We start from the raw sequence: 14,554 nt of genomic DNA on the forward strand, positions 1-14,554 counted from the left end.
ATGATGAAGAGTTTAAAATCCTTTCAGGATTAACACTCGATGTCTGAACTGCCTAGATTCTATACAGTAGGTGGCATCAGACCACTTTATAGTGATTTGCTGAGAAGACAGAGATCAAATGGATGAAAAGCACTACCACAGTTGTAGCATAAAAGATACTATCTCAGACTAAAGAGGAATGATCGGTATTAAAATCAGCATATCTAAAGAGGTAGAATGCTTGAGTAAGGTAGAATGTTCAGGTTTGTAGAGCTGAGTTGGAAACTGTCTATTGCTGTGGTTCTTGGATTATGGAGAGTAATGAGCAAGTTTGTGACATTCATAATAGATTCTGTTCCAGAGTAAATGACTGAATCTTCATGAATCTCTTTTACTGAAGTGCATTAGTGCTCCAAGTTCCCAACTGAGGGATATGCAGCTAGGACAAATGCTGCACACCAAAAGTGCTTTGGTAGATTTCATTGTGACACGGTGAGGAATAGATGCAAATCTGGATTCATTTCTGGACCTTTTCCTGCTAAAAAGTCCCTTCCCTTCTTATAGTCCCTTATAGATAGTGAAGTTTTTTTTTGGTGTGTGGTCCTGGGCTCCCCATATATACATGGGGAAGTGTGGAACACTTCAGCCTGTACTGCTCTTCTGGTTGCTGCCAGAGGCCATGTTAGCTGCCACACTGTTTGCCTCTACCATAATACTGGCCAGGTTGCTGCTGGTACAACCACGCTTCTCTCTGTCCAGACAGCTCTACAGTGCTAGTACAGTGTTTGCCCCAACCTACACAAGCTGTTATTCCTGACCCTGCTGCTCTCCCAATCACAGAAGCTGGATTGGTGCCACCTTTGCACATGGGTACTTCTTGATGCAGCTGCCTGGCACACTGTGAAAGGCTGCTGGAGGAGTCACTTGTTCTACTTGCCTCTTAGTCTTTCTTTGTGCAGATAGGAGTGCAGCGGATGAAGAAAGGACTTGAAGTGACGCACTGACGCGTAGTCAGCTGATTTTTACCCCTCGGGGTGAGGTGGACTTCTAATTAAAGGGAAAATGTCGTCTCCTTTGCCCAGAGGCAGTATTTCACACCTGACAAGACCACAAGGCGTAGGCTGATGGCTCTGCCTGGGCGGTGCATGCCCGTTGGGTTTGTTTAGCCTAGCAACGCCCGGGGGGAGGGGAGAAGAGGACAGGGTCGGGCCGGGCTCGCAGGCTCAGGGGGAAGGGGTTCCCGCCCCGCTGCCATGAAGGTGGCGGCACTGGAGCTGGGCTCCCTCCTGGTCAGGCTGCACCGCTCCGCCGCGGGTCCCGGCCCGGCCGCCCCCAGCCTTCACCCGCCCTCCGGAGGCGGCTGCACCCCGGCTGCCGGCGGGCGTCCCCCGCGACCGCTGCTCGCTGCCACGGAGGAGGCTGGGAGTTGGGCCGGCGGCAAGGCGCTGCTCATCACCCTGCCCGACATCGGGGAGGAGGCGGTGGCGGAGTGCGATGCCGAAGAGGCGGCGTGCAGCTCGCGAAGCCCCAGGTGAGAGCGCGCCGGTCGGGGAGGGGCAGCGGGTGGTCTGGTAAGTCCCCGTTCTCCTCCGTAGGTGGCTCCTCTGCTGAGTCCTGGGCTGCGCCGAGCAGCTCTGCGCGGAGGGACGCTGCTCAATCCCGAAGGGAGCAGAGAGGGGAGTGGGGTGCAGCTGGAGCCCAAGAGAGCGCAGGGAGTACCGAGCTCGGGCGGGGGATCCGCCGCGGAGGTACGGCGAGAGTTGCCGAAGTCACTGGGAGAAACCCCATGTGTCAGTAAGGTGTGGAAAACCATCCTGGAATGCTTGTGTGTTGAATATCTAAGCTCGATGCTAAAAACGTGTTTTGTTTTGTTTTGCTTTGTTTTGTTTTCCTGTCGTTCACAGACTAGCTGAGTGTGCAGGTAGGACTCAGTTGTCAAGTAGAAAGAGGTTTCTTAGCAAGCTTGTTTCACTATTGGAAGTACATAGCAACAGTCTCTTGAAAGTCGCTGCTCTGCTTTGTGAGGGAAAGAAGAGGTAGGTTTGTTTGTTTTTCTTCACTGATCTGCTGATTTTAAGGAGTCACTTTGGCTCTTGTTTTGCAAGGTACGGTTAATGAGGTGATCATCCAAATTTCAGCCTCTGTGGCTTGTAAAATGGGAGCATGCCACCTCTTAGCCTTCTTCCCCCGACCGAGTAGCCCCAGCCTGTCCAGCCTTCCTTCTGAGGGCTCTTCTGGACCCTAATCCTGTTTGCAGCCTTTTCCTGATTCCAATAAGTCCTGGAGATGCAGGACCAGAATCACACACAGTGTTCTCTGTGTAAGCTCAGTGAGGTTTTGCATAGTGACAAGATAGTGCCTTTGAGTTCTGTCTTGATATCTGTACCAGTGGGCCAGTGTTTTGTTGGTGGCTTTGGTTGTTACTGTGTACTGAGCCCACAACAAGCCTGGGATTGCTTTCTGAATTGCAGCTGGAGCCCCAGTGCCAGCACCATGTAAAGGTGCTTTAGGTTGACAGTCATCATCCAGGGAAAAAAAAACGAGGCATTAAGGAATTTATTTTACCAAACTGCAGAAGAATTAAAATCCACTAAAAAACAAAACAAAACAAACAAAAAAAAAAACACACACACAAAACTCACAAATGAATAGAAGTGTAAGTGACTAAGCTAAGCTATGTAGCACTGTGAGAATAATACAGGTAGAAAGAGGAACTCCCCCTATTATCTCCTCGGACCCCATTTAATGTAGTTGGTTTGGTTTCAGAATGAGTTGTAAGCTCCTTTAGGCTTATTTTTTCCCCCATTTGTGTAGTATAGTAGCCTTTCTAGAATAGTGAGATTAAATTGGTTTGAGTTGTACCAGCAGAGTTCTGTGCAGAACTTATCTGATCCTTTGTATAAATAATTTCAGAACCAAGTAAATGTTGCTTGTCTGTAATTTCCCACAAATTGTTCTTTATTTTTTTTTTTTACTATGAAAAAATGAAGCTGAGCATAATGCTGTTTGAGCTGCTATTCCTTTTAAATGCTGATTCTTTTTTTTTTTTTAATTATTGAAAAAAAATTAAGGGATAAAATTAACTCTTCACCAAATTGCTTGTATTGGGATGAAGAATAAACCTTATTACTTTAAGCTGGCTGTGTGCAGCAAAATGTTTATTTCAGGTTGCTGCTGAAACATTTCTAACTGATATCCCCTCATTATTCCTTAACTGTTATGCTTTTGTATGCATGGTGGCATTTCAAATATTTTATTCATAGCAGTCAAGCTTATTCTAATAAGGCATTGTTTGTCTTCAAAAAGAAGAAACCAGACCAGAAAGATGTAGAAGAAGGAATAAGATACATCACTTTGACAAGGAAAGCCTATACCTCCACATTAGCATTTTTTAATTAGGTGGCTTCACTTAAGCTTTTAGAAGAAGCATCTTAATTAAATATTGAATGCTTTAGAATTCCTTGCCTACAGTTCAGATTTGAATTTTGAGCTACAGAATATGCTATTGTGTCCTTGATAGCTAGGCTTAGAGAGTTTTTGATTATCCAAATGAAATTCCTCTGTGACAAGTTTTAATGGCATTTAAAAGATTCTAGAAGACATTGAAAATTCAGTGGACATTCACATTGATAACAGTTTAATTAGAAGTTACTGGCTAATAAACAAAAGCTTCAGCATTATATTTTACCATTTTTTCTTTTAGATGCTGACAGATTAATAGCAACCAAAATACACTGGGAAGGAAAATAGTGTAAATTTGGTACTGATTTCTTCCTTTCTTTCCCAAGTACTCTGAATATTTTGTGAGATCTATGATGACTAACAATTAATCCTAGTCTGGTGTAGGGCTATACTGTAGTGATTTCATGCTCTTCTAGTTCCACTGAATGAGCAGCAATTAAAATTTACTTATTTATTTATTTATTTTTAAGGAAAAAATCTGACTGCATCTTTAAAAATGCTGTTTGGAAAAAAAGTTGCTGTATAAGGTCACAAAATTGCTTTGGAAAATCACGTTACACTTACCATGATATAGGAGTGACATCAAGATACACAGACTTCTTTTTAAAGAAACATTATGGCAACCTAGAGGTAAACTGGAGAAGGGTTAAATCATTTTATTTAGGAATGGGTAATATTTTGTTGGAATCAGTTGTGCTGCTCCCCATGTTTAAGGACAGTTCTGACATGGGAAAACTGTGAACCTGGTAGAAGAAGGGCAGTTTTTCCTGTAGTATAAAAGCATTGCTGCCTATTGCCAGCTTTTCAGTTCCTCTGCCACTCAAAACTTGTCCTTCCAAATGATGCTCTGTGAAGATGTGAGTAGAAGCAACTTAATGTACAATGGCAGAGAATGGGAACTTGGATTCTGTTTCTCCCATTATAACCACTAAAAGGAATAGATCCCTTTCTTGCTGTAATGCATACTAACATACTGAGAACTGTAACATTACTAGCTTCCTATTTCAATTGTTCCACTCTAAATGAGCAAATGTAATGATGTACTGTCTTATTTAGGTCAATTATTTCTTTTTATTGCAAACAAATGTAAAAGAGCATAGATGTAAATTTTAATTTTATGTAGTGTTACTGGAGTCAGTATTTAAGTATTCTTCTAGACAAATGGAAATAAAAATAATTCCTAACATTTTCTAATATTACATCTATAATAGGTTTTTAGTAAGAACCTTGTGCAGTTTTCAACAAGTAGCTTGTCAGAGAATAAATGTCAGAAATGCTAAAACCAAAGAATACCAGGTGTCCTCAAAGTGGTTTCATTGTTTTCAGGTCCAAGAACTGATCTATTGCCTTTGATTATATATATATATATATATATTTTTTTTTTTTTAATAGGAAACTAGAGTGTTATGTTCACAGTCAGGCATCTAATTTCTGAGTTCCTGACTGGGATCAAGGGTGTTAGTGATAGGAAGCAGAAGATGTAGAGTCCAGAGATGGCTTGTCCCACCTTCTCTAAAGGTGGGAGGCAGCTGGTGTCAGTCACAAGCCCTAACTGCCAGGCAGGGCTGTAGTGGGTGATGAGGCAGCTCTGAGGCCATCAGCAGCTGAGGCTTGTTGGTGTGCTCAGGGCCCTGTAGCTTTCATGACAACATTCTCAATATGTCTGGACCATCTGTTTCCATCACCTCTCCTGCTGGCTGTAAGATACATTTTAGACAGATAAAAATATTCTTTCTTAAAGAAAATACATCTCTCCTGCATTAGTATAAAGACCAGATCACTCCTTGAAATAGAACGAAAGGAGCAGAGAAGAGAATAAAAACCAAGTACCTGGACAGGCAAATGTGGGAAAGGTGAGCAAATATCCACAGTGGGATGGGGGAGAGAATTGGAAAAAAAAATCTCAGCCAAGTACAACTTGAGGGCTGAGGTAAAAATGACTTACTAAGATAGAAAAGGAAGTGAAAAGGAGAATAATAATAGTAATGATAATAACATAAAATACAGTTACAAAAGAAGTGGTGCACAATGCAGTTGCTCACCGCCCACTAACCAGTGTCCCAACAGTCTTCAACCAGTGGCTGCCCCTTGGCCAACTTCCCTGTTTAAAGATTTTTTCACATGATGCTGTATGGTATAGAATAACCCTTTGTCCAGTTTAGGCAGCTGTCCTGTTTCTGTCCCCTCTTTGCATTCCCTTGCCCCCCCCTTGCTAGTAGGGTAGCACAAGAAGTTGAAACATCTTTGGCTTGGTGCAGCACTGCTCAGCAACAACTAAAACATTCCTGTGTTATCAACATTGGTTTTCTCCTGAAACCACAACATAGCATCATATCAGATATTATGAAGGGGAAAATCCAACTCTGTCCCAGCTGAAATCAGGACACCCTTGCTGTCATCTTACTCATTCTTCTGGTGGGTGGATCAGTACCGTGAAACTGCCAGCTTCATCCTTGGTGCACTGAGTCATGAACATTTAGATACTATGCAGTAAATAAAGGACAGGACTTTCTAACAAAGACACTTATTCATTCATTCATTCATTTATTATAGGATGTTTAAATCATTCTGTCTTTAAGGAGACTCAGTTCTCTTTGTCTGCTGAATAAAGCAGAAAAGCTGCAGAGGAAAAAAAGTGGTCTATGATGATGATAAACAATCATGCTCTCAGATATTCCTGTATGGGTATATGGCCAATTGGCAGCCAGCTTGGACAGAATCAGAGCTTACCTAATGTTATGCTGTTGAAATTGAATCTGTGGACTAGCAGCAAGCCTATCCATAACAAATATGTTTGTTAAAAGTTGAAAATAATCTGAAAGTAATTATTTTGTTTCATATGAGAATTACTATTCTTAAAGTTTGTAAGAAATGCTAACTTAGAATATGCGTGCCATAGTTCACCACATTTCATGTATTTATGACTTCTTTCTTCCATGGGGTTTATCAGAAAATCTCTTTATAACAGATTTTTCTGAGTTTTTAGGAAAGATAACAGACTTTCTTGTTCTTCAGTGAACCTATTTCTTTAATACTGTTGACAAAGAAGCAGCCTCCGGGCTGCAGAATGACCTCTGCAGTTTGCCCCAGCTGATAGACTTCGAGCTTCGGAGCATTTGGCCAGCACATGTTTGGCAGTTTACTTTGCTTGATGTTTGTAGCTGACTTGTGGTCGAATTGCTCACAGAAAGTGGCTGTGTACATGAGGGATTTCTCACAGATGGACAGCAGGAGATGATCATTTGTCTGTAGGTACTCTGTCTGCTCTGGCTGATGGATCTCTATTCCAGTTTATTGACAGACTGAGCACCTGTGTTTCAAAACATATGAAATCTGCTTTTTAATGCTTCCTGCTAAGGAAATAGGATGTTCTGGAATAAGGATGTGCTGCTCTGGGAATTTGCTGAGGGATTGGTTAGTGCCTGAGATAAGAGGAGGTGGGTACATAGTACTTGCAGCATTTCAATGTATCTTCACTTTTGTTACCAAGGCTACAGTGTTGCAGCACTTGTTAATGTTTGATACTGAAAGCTATTTGGTAACCTAGCAGATTAAACACTGTTTTCAAGATTCACTGTTACAAGTGAGTAAAGGTGAAAGTACATTTTCATTGTGTGAAGAGCAGACTAGATTCAAGGTGGATGCAATGGTCATTGAATTTGCCTGTTGTTGGCCATATAACCTGAGCCTGCCCTGGCTGCTATCTGTCCAGTATTCTCTTCTCCCATATCAAAGAAGTGATTTCCCCACTGTATTTAGCTTGGTGCAGCCTCACCTTGAATATTGTGTGGAACTGTGAGCACCACAATATTAGAAGGATGTTAATGTTATATTAAGAGACCTGAGGAGGGCATGTCCTGGGTGGAGGGGCTGAGGTGAGGGCCCCTTAGTTGACCAGCCTAGAGAAGAGGAGGTTACGAGGTGACCTCACAGTTCTCTGCAGTTCCCTGACAGGGGATGCAGAGGGAGGTGCTGTGCTCTGCTCCTGGGAACCTATGGCAGGATAGGAACAATGCAAAGCTAACCCTAATAGGGGTTCAGATTGAAAGTAAGGAAACATTTATTCACCACGAGGGTGATCAAACACTGGAGCAGGCTTCCTACAGAGGTGGCTGATGCCCCATACCCGTCAGTGTTCAAGAGGCATTTGGACAGTGCCCCTAATAATGTGCTCTAACTTCTGTTAGCCCTGAAGTGGTCAGGCTGTTGGTCTTGATTATGTTTGTACATTCCTTCCATTGCATTCTGTTCCATTCCTTTCCTTACAGACTAAGATCTTCCCACACTTGTGTCACATGTGCACTGCTGCATACTGCAGAACTGCTTCCACACAAGATTTTTGAAGACTTTATTTGGAAAACTCAGTGCTTGGAGCAAGAAAACTGCTTGTTCTGAATTATTTACTGTATGCCTGACTTTCTTCAGAGATTAATGAAATGAAATGAAATGAAAAAAAAAATCTGATATTCTGATGAAATAAATCTGTTATAAAAAGAAGATGATACTGATAGAATTTGCAAATGTACATCAGTAATAAGAAGATACAGGAAAATTCTTGTGGACCACTTCCAGGTGTGGGATGCTGCTTTCTCCTTGACTCTGTTGGCAGACACTTGATATGGCAGCAATAAATGCCACCTATCAGATCTAAAGAAATAAAACACTCTCCCTAAGATAGTAATTAGCATTCTTTACTATTGCAGTTAATCAAGATGATAGGTATTTTTTAAAATGTTAACTCATAATTTATATTAAAAAGTCAGATTTATTTACATAAATAGGAAAAGAACTTAATAAGCAGATTTTGCTCTCAGAAATTATTTTTCTAGAACCAAGCATTATATTTGTTTTCATTTTCTTAGTGAATCAATATTATGTACATAACGTATGAAATATTCACCAAGCTCATGCAACATTAAAGGCTTTATAATTTTGAAACCATAACCTTCCTGACAACATGAAGAAAACAACAGCCCTGTGAGAATGATAACGTGGCTACACTTTTGGCCTTCATTTTCAAAGCTAGTGTTTTCACTGCTAGATAGAATTTAAGTTTACTGGGTTCATCATAAAAATATTTTTCTCTATAATAAAATAACTTATAGAGAATGCCTTCTTACAGTAATACACATAAAGAAAATGAGACCAAGTATTTTCTAATGAGACTCTAAGTTAAGGAGTTTTTTCACACTTTTGTGTATTAAGTAATGTGATCTTTGCAAGTATATAAGATTTGCACCTCTTTCTCAAGACATATAGTATGTAGCTGAAAACTAGAGGGCAGCCTTGTGTTTTTTAAAGCCATATCCTTAAGCTGAAGAATTTCAAGATAATGAAAACTGTTCATTTTCTTTTTTGAGCTTTTTTTTTTTTTTTTTTCTTTGAAGTAGTTTCTGAGCAGGCTGTTACAAAACTGTAACAATCCTTTCAGTAAGGAAATAGTTTATGACTTCTGTTTATACAAACGCTATTTTCTGTGCTTTACTTTGTTTCACACTTTACTGCTACCAGGGTAGATGTTAAATCCTATGTGTTGTGTAGCCTAATTAACCTGAGTCATGTGATGTGTTTGGTTGTGGATAACCTTTAAAAAAACAAAACAGATAGACAAAAGGAAATGTAAGACTTAATGCCAGGTTTTCCAGTGAAGTAAAGGAGCAATGAAAGACTATGTGTTAAAAGCTACAAGTACAGAGCTGTTTGTGTTTTGGTTCTGATGGCTGGGTATCTGCTGATGCTTGGATCTGAAGGCAGTGGCTGAATTCTAAGACCCTGCCGTGTTACTCCTGAGCAATTGCTCATGAAGATTAACCTCAGTGACTCTAATGATGGGTGGTGTGGCTGCTTCTGCAATACAAATGTTTTCTGTGAGGAGGTGATAGTCCTGACTCATACAAAGTATGAGCACTCCCCAAACAGTCTGATCATCAAGGCATCACTAATTTGCACGTAAGTTCAAAGTTAACAAGTAGTATTTCTGCAAAATTGGGTGGTGTGTTAAAAAGCTAAAAGTGGGAAAAACAGGTCATGTCATTTCTAAGCAAACAGACTGGACAGATACCATAACTATCTTAAAATAATTTTCTGTGAATGGCTACATGAAAGATCTATTAAATTTCTCATGATTCTACTTTCTCTGTGCATCAGCTGGAGCAACCTCAGTTATCCTGTTCTGGCTTCTTGAGGATTACCACTGTTTTGTTAGCTTTGAGAAAGCTGAAGAATAGGGAGCATAAACAGGAACAGACTTTGTCATGTGCTTTTGTTTCCTTTAATAAGTAACATAAGCTGAGCCAAACTGGGAGATTTCAGTAATTCCTATGGTCACTGGGTTTATCTCAGGAAATCCAGACTGCTGAAGGAAGGATTGGATGCTGTCATGTTGACCACATGAAAGGGTCTTCAGCTCTGCATGCTGCTGCTGCAGCAGTCTTCAGGTACAGCTCCTCTAAGATCCACTAATGACATTCAATATTGTCTGTGACATGTAGCACTTTGTGGTCACTGAAGTTGTTAAAGAGGGTAAAAAATGCTCCTCTCTTCTTAAAATGTCTCTAAGTCTATCTGAAAACAAAGAAACACACAGAATTCACCAGTTAAGTCTGTCTGGTCAAGTAGTACATGAAGAGTGTGCTGTGACCAAGCACAGAACCTCATTAGGTGGATGTCTGCCTCACCTAGAGGAAATAGAAGATGTGCATTTCCAATGAGCTTTGCACTGCACGTGGTATAAATGTTCAGGTAAGCCACTGCACTCCTTGCCTAGAGTACTGTTCGACATTCAGAAAGAAGCCATGTCCAGTTTGTTCCTTCCATACACCACATGGAGCAGCGTTAGCTGGGGGATGTGCAGGAGGGCCCATTTTTGTCCACAACTTACCTGGGCAGCCTGTTCCAGTGCTCTGTCACCCTCCTTGTGAAGAAGTTTCTTTGCATATTTGTGTGGAATTTCCTATGCTCCAGCTGATGGCTGTTTCCCCTTTGTCCTGTCCCCATAGACTGCTGAAAAGGGCCATGTCTCTGACTCCTACACAGATGGTGTATGTATATAAAAATACTGCATTTAGGGGAAAAATAAACTTACCTTACATAGTGCTGACCCTGAAACTAGCAATTAAGAAAAAGGAAAGGAATCATGGTGGTACTTATGGCAGTTCTGTAGATGTTTCTGTGCGCCGTAGTATTTCAAAAAGCAACAAAATCTCATGCCTTGTCAAGAACAGAGTGAAGAGGATTCCCTCACTGCAGTGTGCTACATCTTGAATGCTGCATGCAGTTCTGGAATTGCATTTGAAGAAAGGCAGCTGGGATGTGTCAGGTGAAAATGTCCTGCCCTCAGGTCTGGGAGTGAGGTGAACTCACCAGCTGAGAGGAGATGGCTCTGGATGGCGTTACTATGGGCATGATGCTCAACGTACCTGAGTGCAGTGTTCTGGGTAAGCAGGGCAAGAGCCAGCTACTCGTTAGTAGCTGCAATAGGAGAATTGGAGGGCACACGTGGACATCTAGGGGATTAGTTCAAACAGTGTGAGGGAAAAAGTTTATTTTTACAGAGTAACTTTTCTAGAACTTGTTGCAATGAGAGATTGTAGAGGCAAATAGTATCAGCGGGTTCAGGAAGGTTTCCATGAAGGTGCTGGACAGGAACTTCTAAAAGGACATGGAAGGGACTGGTCAGGGACACACTCTCCTAACATCACATAACTGAGACTGTGGATACTGCTGGAGAAGGAGGAAATGTACTGCAGATAATGACCAGATTTTCCCCTACGTAGCATGTCTGGCTGCTGTCATCACACCAAGCGCTGGAGTAGCTGGACTGTCACTTGGATCCCATAAGACGTTCTGAGGTTCTGGTCTGCAGAAGCAGTAGTCAGTGCCACCTGCAAGGTTTTGTGCTGTTGGAGGTAATGTAAAACTGGAGTTTTGCCACTGTGGAAATGCATTTTGTATGTTTTGAAGAGTGACTTGCACAACACACTGAAGGAGGAGGAAGCCGAGGCGACCACACCTATCAGCCGGGACACAAATAACTGCCGCGGTTTTGTTTTCCTCGCGGCAGTGATTCCGAAGAAGGAGCTGTGCGACAGCCTGCGCTGTTACCCGCTTAGGACACGGTCGCCGAGGGAGGCGAAGCACAGCGGGGCGGGCCCGGAGGCTGCGCGAGGGGCCGCCGGGTCTTGCGCCGAGCTGTGCCGAGCCGAGCCGGGCCACCTCGCGTTCTCATGCGCAGGGCGAGGGGTCCCGGTCCGCCGGGCAACTCCCGGGGCCACCGGGGGCTCCTGGTGGTAGGGTGAGTGCGGAGCCGCTCGGGGCCGGCCTCTGCGGGGCTGCGGGGGGAGCTGTCCGGGGCCGGGTGGGTTGCGAGCAACGCTGGAGGCTTGCCGTTCGGTGCCTGCCATTGCAGGCTTCAGTGAAGGCTTCCGAGCAGACTGTTGCGTTTCTCTGCACTGGAGGAGAGTGCTGTGGATGTACTGGGAGGGATTTTTTTTTTTCTTTCTGCGGCTGATTCCTGACTTATCTTCCAACGTCATGTAGTCCAGGAAATCAGGAGACACAGTACTTGTGCATGCAGTGAAATGATGCAGCACAAACACCTCCCAGCAGCATCTTGGGCCATGTGCTGTGCCATCTATGTACTTTGTTTTGAAGAGAAAATCAGGGACGTTTTACTGGTGCAATATTCACATGTATGTAAGTCTAAGTTGCTTTTGAAGCCACTGGAAAGGTACTTGGGAGTTCTCTGAGTAATTGTAAACCTTGTAGGGCTGGGAGATCTGATCAGCATGTTCAGTGCAGGTTACTAAAAATCTTTCAAGGGAATGAAAGAGCCAGGATGGAGGGGGAAAGGTTCCTTGCTCAGAGAAATAACTGCAGGTGGAATCAGGAGAGGAGCACGAGGCTTCCTCCTCTGATGAGTTTTCATAGGATTGCTGCAGGGCCAATGACAGCTCAGGTTTGTTGTTGGCTGTGTGAAGGAATTAGCAGTGTCATGGAAGGTTGTTGATGGTACTGAGCTGTGGAAAGCAAAAATCACCTATGAAAAAAATTGAGAAAGAACTTAGAAAACGACCTGGGCAAAAATACAAGAAATGAAATGATGGAGATGTGTAAAGATGGGCTGTGAGCCCACTACTATTGCCTGGGAGATAGGTCCTGGTGTGATGAACAAGGGATAGGGCAGGAAGATCAGAGCAAGCATGTAGAGATGCTTCCTAATGCTGTTGTCCCAGCCTCCAAGAATCTGCAAGTTTAAATGTATGGTAGCTTTTTGGTGGTTATTAGCCAGGGCACAGGTGTGAGATTGCCTCTTTGAATGGGCAGTTAGGTTTTGATGTTCATGTCTTTGCAATCTGTGCAGAGCCCAGAGTAATACAGGAAAGGATAGGAATATGGTTGAGGAATCCTAGCAGTTACATGGCCAATATGCATTTTCTGGCTGAAGGAATTAAGCAAGCTTCTAAATGGAGAGCTATTTCCTTACAGTTACTCATTCACAAATGTACTTTGATGTAATCATGTTGCTGTTCACAGTTATGACCTGAGGGTTTCACTGGGGTGAAATAAGAACTTCAGCAGGTAAAGTAATCTGTTACTCTAAAAATGCTTCTGAAGAGCATTTTGACACATCCGTATGTATTCTGAAGTGATGGGTATGAGAGGTAAATTATGTTTTTGGAAATTTTGTGGAAATTTCCAGTATTTCTGTATGTAGCTCAGGACAAGTTATTTTTCATAAAGAAAGCTGCTGAACAGAGTAAAATTGAGGCTGTGGCATTCTGACCTGGTTAGAATTGGCATAGGCACTAGGTAAAGTAACTATGTAAGGTAGGGGAAAGACTAGCCCAGGACAGAACAAATATGCTAATTTTTGGAAACACTGTCCTCCAATTACCATAGGAATGTACAGAACATACCTAAAACCAATAGGTTGGTAACAGATATTGTATGGAAATGCATCGTAGCAACAGCATTGGAAAGGTGGTGAGCCTGAGATGCTCAACCAGTGAGTGCCAGGAGAGGTATTGCCTGTATTGGACCCAGGGTATATAACAGAATGGATTTCGATGATTACATGTGCAATTTCTCCGTTGTCAGTAGGAGGTATGCGCCTATTATTGCAATAATGAGTAAACTGCTTTTCACAAAGATCTTCGCCTGATTAGAAGTTTTTGATTTTGAGCAAGTTTCTCAGAATGAGTTTAGCATATTAATGGCAGAACTTAGTAGAAGTACCTGAATTTTAATTAGTAGAATTTTCTCCTATTACAGATTATTCTGCGAAGACCAACAATAATATTGGAGGCACTTCTATGCCTTACTAGGTTTTACTATTCATACATGTGGTTTGAAAGGGATGGTTTCAAAATCTGAGCATGCATTTAGAGATCTAAAAAAGACATTTTCTAGAAATAATTATTCTGGAAATGTATAGTAACAGAAGGCTTGTAGCTTGCTTTTTAATATAGGGAATTTTCAGTACTGGAAGAACTGATGCATTATGACCTGTAAATGTATTGAGAATATGCACGTTTTCTCTTCTAACATCTCAGTTCACTTAAACAGAACAGCCAGGTGCAGAGTTCATAGACTTATTAGTAAGGGACATTGTTTGGTTGGCACCATATCTGTAACTTCTTTTCATGCAGATACATTTGAGAAAACTGGATTTCAGTTAATGATCAGACAGAAATGTCTAGTTAAGCAATTACTGCATGAGCAGTTGCAATTTAGTGACTTTCCTCTGTTTCAGGTGTAGTGAGGTGCTGCTGCAGTTTTTGTGCTTCATTTCAAACTTTAAAGTGCAAAAATGGGTAGAATGCTTGTGGAGTTAAAATGTCCCTGCCAATATCAACCATTCTGTGATGGAAAAATTCATTTGAGTTGCTGTCATCTTTCTTCAGTTGAGGCGTAAGTGTACCTTATTTAATTTTATGAAATTCTTTTTTTTTTTTTTTTGTGCCTTTAGGAAGGGATTATCCAGAGGTTCTACAAATCAGTATCATTCAGGAAAAAGTGGAGAATCTCTTCCAGCAGTTTTTGAGAGAAATGTGCAAGAAGCCATCAATAACTACAGTTGGTATGCAATAACTTCTGAATAAGTACTTCATTA

At 42.0% G+C, this 14,554-nt stretch overlaps 1 protein-coding gene across 4 annotated transcripts in view; it reads left to right on the top strand.

Annotated features, from left to right (window-relative positions):
• FAM149A (family with sequence similarity 149 member A) overlaps nt 1–14,554 on the top strand; it is a 26,010-nt gene continuing 11,456 nt past the window's right edge. The window contains exons 1-2 of one of the 4 annotated variants that reach the window (XM_090139353.1): nt 1–1,510; nt 14,411–14,521. In XM_090139353.1, coding sequence (XP_089995479.1) covers nt 1,233–1,510; nt 14,411–14,521 — 389 coding nt within the window. In that variant the 5' untranslated portion in view covers nt 1–1,232. Of the gene's footprint in view, nt 1,551–1,597; nt 1,779–11,408; nt 11,735–14,410; nt 14,522–14,554 lie in introns of those variants that run through there. The other 3 variants (XM_090139354.1, XM_090139356.1, XM_090139355.1) reach the window with 3 other exon arrangements.

Source organism: Phasianus colchicus, chromosome 4 (assembly GCF_987193195.1).
Source record: "Phasianus colchicus chromosome 4, bPhaCol1.hap1.1, whole genome shotgun sequence".
NCBI lineage: Eukaryota > Metazoa > Chordata > Aves > Galliformes > Phasianidae > Phasianus > Phasianus colchicus.